The following is a 7,500-nucleotide window of genomic DNA, read 5'->3' as shown; positions in this document are numbered from 1 at the left end:
GGTCCTTCGAAACACAACCCCCCCCCACCACCACCACCACCACCAACCCTCCCGTCACTTGTAAGAACAATCTCCCTCATTGTACTTCTATATATAGAGTGATCTTCCTCCATCAGAAAATATCTTGCTATTACAGTCACTGATGCCGACGCTGAAGATATCATAGTAAAATGGACGTGGAAGGGTGATGTTTACGCTTATGTAATGCGACACGCCTACAAAGTCCAACGGTTCAGAGTTAAAAGAGAGGAAGGGGCCTTTCAAACAACATGGGATCCATTATAGCTATGGTTTATATATTTTTGTTTATCTATTTCCATTCTATCTGTATTTTAAATACGTAATGCCAGATATAAATGCAAGAAAAAATTATCATTAGTAGTTGATAAGCTTGAAGAGGAATCAATAAACTTCAACACACACCAAAAATGAATAAAATAAGAATAAAAAACAACAAAAAAACAAGTCCGTGTAAACATAAAGTGGTCTTTTTTTTCTTTTTTTTTTGACCGAAGGACTTTGTAGGCGTGTTGCATTGCATAAGCGCAAATATCACCCTTCCGTGTCAGCGTCGGTAACAATGACTGTAATAGCAACAGCAAGATTTTCTGAAGGAGGAAGAGAGGCAAAAATCTTCACACACGTTACCGTTCTATGCTGCGTTCTTTAGCTTCAGTCCCACTCCATTGAATATTCAAATCCTTCCGCTAGAAAAGTCATTTTCTATCCATAAAACATCAACTTCCGCCCTCATGTGCAGTTATATGCATTGTAGGGAGTAAGTCTTTTAAACCTTTTTTTTTTTATTTTCAGTTCGTTATGATCATTTGCGATTCATAAATCTAAGCGAGGTTCATAACTCAGGGTTTAACCAACAGTGCGCGCTAAACCCTTTTTTAAAATGGGTTTCGAAAGTTAATGGATGATGTAGATTTCGCAAAGGCTTCTGTGCCAGTCATATTTTTGCAGTCCATATTTTATCCATCACTGGCTTCCCTTTCACGCAGTAGCAAGATTAGGTGATGCTACGTTTGAGTGTATTTTCGCTCTGGCCTCCATCGTTTATGAAAAAGGATTCGATCCCTTTCCCTCTCCATGTTTCTCTTGCTGAATGCATTTATCTTGTTTCAAAACGCTTAAATCTCGAAGGTGTATGACTGGCAGAAGTGCTTGATATTGTGTGTAGATTTAGTTCCGGAAAGGGAAGAAAACTTTTGATTAATAAAACAGTTAGATTTGCTACAAAAAAGCATAAATGTATTTCTCACGTCACTGTAAAGTCTTGGAAACTATGAAAGGAATGTAACATATTTGTACAAAATATAATTTTTCTTCTGCATACATGATTAGATACAACGTAAATGAAAAGGTAACGTATATACTCAATATACAACGGACTTTAAGCGCTCTAGATCATTTCATATCATTTATTTGAAGAAAAAGTATCGCCGTCACGCCCGGCGCTGGATGTGAAGCAACAGGCGCTCGTCCTTGATAGTGCGGAAGACGAGGGTTTTTCGTTCACATCCATTACTCGCGTCATTAGTAGTACTGAAGTAGAACGGAACATCACGAAATGCTTCCCGTGTTGGGCGGCTTTCACACGTGGCTTACCGAGCTGCGGCGGGGCTTCTTTTCCGTTCCGTTGCCATTTTACTGTCGTTCCTTGTCTTTACGCACATGGCAACATAACAATATAATCAAAAACAAACAAGCAGCATCAGCACACGTATTACACGCATATGACGCTTAATGTTTAAGCAGCACGCCATGCATTACGGTAGCACACGCTGGCATACGTGAGTCACATCTTGTTTTGAAACGTTTTAAATGGCGGTTATGCTCTTAGCTAACAAGCGACCTTCGGAGAGGCACCAGTCGTTTGTGGTTTATCCCCGGAGTCGGCAGTTTCGTAAACAGCTGACCATATTTCGCATCTCGGTTGAACTTGGAGGTTTTCAAGTATGATACATCTTGCTTAAGGAGAGGTGTTTCAAGGTAAATCTCCCTCGAATAAATTTTCAGCATTCGCTTTTACGTGTGCGAGGTTAGATTTTTTTATTAGCTAATACAGGCACGGCGATAAACAGCGTGATAAAATTTCAAAGCAAATCACATCACGTGTCCTCTGTAATCCAGATCAAATCCATAAAGACAGAAATTAACTGTGGTAGGAAACGTGAATAGGGCGTTGTAGTGCAATGTTATGCATCTACGGGCGGAAATGCAGTGAACATCGAATTCGCCAACAACCTTCAGATCTCCAGCATCGACGTAAAGAACCCTTCCGTGGACTGAGAAAAGGCAAGTTGTAACTAGTGACACCGCTAGTTTGCGTCTTCAATGTCACGTCTCTTGTCAAGTAGAGAGAGCTGTGGAAACGGAACGGAGACATGTTTGTTTTTGTTGGCACCTTGGTGTCGATTTTCAATATATGAGTTCTACCTTGAGGCGAATAAATGTGATCATAACAATAGGCAATGTTACTGCTGTTGAATTACGTGCCAATTATTATTATTATTTATTTATTTATCATTATTTTTTTGTGAGCAGCTATACACGTAGAATACATTTTTGTTTATGGAAAATATAGCAATTATACTCAGTATAGTAGAAACCATAGAGAAAAAAATATCTTAAAGGAAATGTACGTGTCATGTTCCGCAACATTTCTTGTTCTACACACATTCTTACTCTTTTTCCCAAAGTCACGGAGATTCTTCCCCTGGAATAAGTTCCTACAACGTCCCATGGAAACACATACCACATACTATCACATCGTGACATGAAGTGACGTGACGCAGAAGCTAGTTCACCGCCCGCGTCCCCGTTGGCGAGAGAGCTGACTTTCTACGAGTGCGTCAAAGTCCGTGCCTTCTACTCTCCTGTCAAAGTGTCACCTGAATTCCTCCGAGTGTATGCCTTCTATTTTTGTATTTATTTACTTTTTATTTATGTGGCACTGAATTTTCACAGTATAAGGGCAAAGGACATTGATTTGTTTTACGTGTGCGAGGTTAGTTCTACACTTCTCTTATCAAAATGCCACTTGAATTCCTCCGAGTGTATGCCATCTATTTTTGTATTTATTTACTTTTTATTTACATGTGACAGGGTGTAATGACACTGCATTTTCACAGTATAAGGGCAAAGGACATTGATTTGTTTTACGTGTGCAAGGTTAGTTCTACTTTTCTCTTGTCAAAATGCCACTTGAATTCCTTTGAGTGTACATTCTTTCTAAATAACAAATATAATCACCATATCAAAAAATAAAATAAAACAAATAAAAACGCTGTATGCCTTCAATTTTTGTATTTCATTATTTACTTTTTATTTATATGTGGCAGGGTGTATTGACACTGCATTTTCACTGTATAAGGGCAAAGGACATTGATTTGTATTATGTGTGCGAGGTTAGTTATTTTCTCTTGTCAAAATGCCACTTGAATTCCTTTGGGTTTATGCCTTCCATTTTTGTATTTCTTTATTTACTTTTTATTTACATGTGGCAGGGTGTAATGGCACTGCATTTTCAGAGTATAAGGGCAAAGGACATAGATTTGTTTTATGTGTGCGAAGTTAGTTCTACTCGTCTCTTGTCAAAATGTCACTTGAATTCCTTTGAGGGTATGCCTTTATTTTTTTTAAATTCCTTTGAGGGTATGCCTTATTTTTTGTATTTCTCTATTTACTTTTTGTTTACACGCGGTAGGGTGTAATAGCACTGCATTTTCACTGTATATGGGCAAAGGACATCGATTTGTTTTATGTGTGCGGTTAGTTCTACTCTTCTCTTGTCAAAATGCCACTTGAATTCCTCCGAGTGTATGCCTTCTATTTTTGTATTTATTTACTTTTTACTTATATGTGACAGGGTGTAATGGCACTGCATTTTCACAGTATAAGGTCAAAGGACATTGATTTGTATTATGTGTGCGAGGTTAGTTCTTTTCTCTTGTCAAAATGCCACTTGAATTCCTTTGGGTGTATGCCTTCTATTTTTGTATTTATTTACTTTTTATCTATATGTGGCAGGGTGTAATGGCACTGCATTTTCACAATATAAGGGCAAATGACATTGATTTATTTTATTTAGTAAACTTTAGAAACTCAACGAAGATGGTTATGGTATGTTCATTGGTGACGAAAGTAAATATTATGGAGACAGCTCGAAGTATATGGAGTTTATTATCCTTTCCTTTAATTCTTTTTGATGGTGTTATATCTGACTTACATTCCTGACCATTAAAGTCATTGTTATTATTATCTTCTTCAGTCTTTTGTCTATAAGCATATGGACGTGGTCTACAGTGTATTCTTTTATTTGTGCAATTATTTTTTTTTATAGTGTACTCTGTTGCAAGTGTAGTTATGACCCTCGTTGTTTGTGTAGATTCAAGAACAGTATAGTTCAAAGTTCATATACAAGGTGACATTGGATGGAGGAATGAAAGCCTTAGCAATGTTAATACTGACTTTATTAATTGCATTATATACAATTCATCTTTTATAATGTTCCCCACGCAGTTCACAGGCAAAATAAAACCTGGTCATAAAACTTTACACATAATTCGCTCAAGAACAGATCGCACATGAAGGGAAGAGCATGTGGAGGTCGATATTCTTTTAAACAGTCACAGGCACTATGCTGCCATTGTACATGCATGCATTCACACACACACATACTCGTACACATAATATCCATACGGACACACACATACACGTACACATAATATCCATACGGACACACACACATACTCGTACACATAATGTCCATACGGAGACACACACATAGTCGTACACATAATATCCATACGGACACACACATACTCGTACACATAATATCCACACGGACACACACACATACATGTACCCACACAATGTGTACGTTTGTATGCATGTATGCTTAATACATTTACAATACTCTAGCCTGGTGAAAGCATGATACTGAGAAGTGCATGAGTGAATGGAACAATCCGAATGAAAGAATGGTTTATACAAGGGATCTGATGTACAAAACGAATGCACAGAGGTGGAGCTTTGATGAAAACGTGACTGTGAATGAGATACGACTTTTAGTTCATTCAAAAACATGCATGCGATTATTGGGGTGGAGGTACACGTGTGTGTGTGTGTGTGTACGTGTGTGTGTGTGTGTGTACGTGTGTGTGTGTGTGTGTGTGTGTGTGTGTGTGTGTGTGTGTGTGTGTGTGTGTGTGTGTGTGTGTGTGTGTGTGTGTGTGTGTGTGTGTGTGTGTGTGTACGTGTGTGTGTGTGTGTACGTGTGTGTGTGTGTGTGTGTGTGTGTGTGTGTGTGTGTGTGTGTGTGTGTGTGTGTGTGTGTGTGTGTGTGTGTGTGTGTGTGTGTGTGTGTGTACGTGTGTGTGTTCGCGCGCGTGTGCGTAGCGCCAGAGCACCGTGGGCGTGTGTGTGGGCGGGCGCGTTTCCATGCCTGGGGTCTCCGGTAATCGTGTGTGGCGCGGCGCTGTGGCCCGCCTTGTGGTAACCCTGTGGGAAGAAATTGGCCAAGTTTCGCTCAATTTCGATGTTTTCCTCAACACATCCTGCTTTCCCTTCCCAAACGACGGTCTTCTTGTACTCCAGGACATTGTGTATGAGCGCTGGTAGTGTGTATGGCTCTCTCTCACTCACTCACTCACTCACTCTCTCTCTCTAAGACACACAAACATAAAAAGCCTCTTGATAAAAATATAGTACAGCTGACAGACAAATTTCCTAGTAACTCCGATTGTTGCCATAACGTGAATCGCGATGGTTCTCTTTTCATCGATCTTCTAAAGTGATACGAACAATACTAACTGCTGATGCACATATATACATACAGCCATGTATACACATACATACATACATACATATATATATATATATATATATATATATATATATATATATATATATATACATACATACATACATACATACATACATATATGTACATGTACGTATATATGTACATATGCATCAGCTCTTATGGAGGTTGTGATTTACCGGAGATGACGATGAATCTAAGCATGATATTTGATGATAAATTAACAACGATGGAGAAGCGACTTAAAAGCTCATGAGAGTGTATGAAAGGTTTAAACCACTGCGGAAGCTTGATGTAGTAACAAGAAGCGTTTGTGTCGGTCCTCGCGCCCGCAGAGCGCCCCTCGTCTCGCTCCGACGACTCGCGCCGCGGGACTGCGCCGACGCGGTCGTGGCACCGGCGGTCGCAGGAGGCGTCGAGAGGCCGCTTCTGACCGCCACGCACTGCTGGACAAGCGGCGGGTCGGCCGCTCTGATCTACAGAATCTTATTTCTAAAGTATCCACATGACTTTGATTAGACCACAGGGTTAAGGAAGAGGTAATTCATTCACCCAAACAAGACTGCAGCGACAGGGAGGCAGGAAGGGTTATCGGAACCGTCGTTTTCCCACCGAGGCACAGGTGTCTTTGAGCAGCGACGGCGACGGCGGGGCGGCCGCGGCAGACTCTCTGGCGTCGCGGGGTCACGCGTCCATCACCTGCACCGTGGCGTAGGCGCTGAAGGTGACGCGGCGGGTCTGGGGGGAATTTTCTGGTCGGCGGCCCTTCTTTATGACCGGCCTGAGAGTGCCGTCGCCGTCTCCCGCAGGCGCAGACGCGGTAGACAATGACCGCTGGTGACCTTTGACCTCCGTATCATTAATGGAGCTAAACTGGCCACAGTTCGCACTTAGACTGTTCCCCATAACATTGTTAGCGACATTATTATTGTTCTTTTTGCTCGTGAAGACAGCGTCAGAGAAGTCCTTGAGCTTCTGCGAGATGCTGAACGTCGAGACGGCGTCGATGTAGCGGTGGGCCATCGGCCTCCGCGCGGGGCTCTTGGAGCGCGAGCGGCGCCTCATCTCCGGCGTGATGGGCGGGTCGCGGTGCCGCAGCGCGTGGTACTCGTGGGGGCCCAGCCAGGCGGCGCCCGCGTAGTAGTTGTAGTGATGGGGGTTGTTGTTGACGTCCTGGTGCATCCAGCCGCCGGGGTACGCGGGGTAGTCGACGCGCACCAGCTTGTTCCCGCGCACGATGTGCGACTCCTTGGGGTAAAAGGCGCGGGCGTTCTCGGTGCCGCTCTTGGTGGGCACCAGCATGAGCGAGGGGTTGTTGGGGTGCCGACGGGGCGGCGGAGGGGGCGCCGGCCCCTTGTTGTGCGAGTGCCTCAGTCTCCCTCGGGAATGGTCTCGTTGGCGGCCCTGTCGGTCGGTAGTAATTCGGGGTATCATGGCCTCCATGGTGGCCCTCGTCACCTCCCGCACCAGCAGGCGGTCCCCCTCGTAGCGCTCGCGTCGGCTGCGTCCGTCGTGGTCGTCGCGCCGGGACTCCCTCTTCTTGTCCTCTTTGGCCGGCTCGTCCCTCCGCTTCTCGCTGCGCCGCAGGCTGTCGTCGCCGCGCCACTCGCCGGCCTTCCACGCCTGCCGCGCGAGGTCCTCCCGCAGCAGGAGCGCTGGCTGCCGCT

The 7,500-nt window shown here is 43.5% G+C and overlaps 1 protein-coding gene across 1 annotated transcript in view; it reads right to left on the bottom strand.

The window, feature by feature from the left end:
- Positions 1-4,464: 4,464 nt before the first annotated feature.
- The window catches only part of LOC113807858 (uncharacterized), a 51,817-nt gene continuing 48,781 nt past the window's right edge, over positions 4,465-7,500 (bottom strand). The window contains exon 6 of the mRNA XM_070126682.1: positions 4,465-7,500. This exon is cut by the window's right edge and continues 793 nt beyond it. Coding sequence (XP_069982783.1) covers positions 6,518-7,500 — 983 coding nt within the window. The 3' untranslated portion in view covers positions 4,465-6,517.

This window comes from Penaeus vannamei, chromosome 10 (assembly GCF_042767895.1).
Source record: "Penaeus vannamei isolate JL-2024 chromosome 10, ASM4276789v1, whole genome shotgun sequence".
Taxonomy (NCBI): Eukaryota; Metazoa; Arthropoda; class Malacostraca; order Decapoda; family Penaeidae; genus Penaeus; species Penaeus vannamei.
This window is presented reverse-complemented; position numbering and strand designations above follow the sequence as displayed.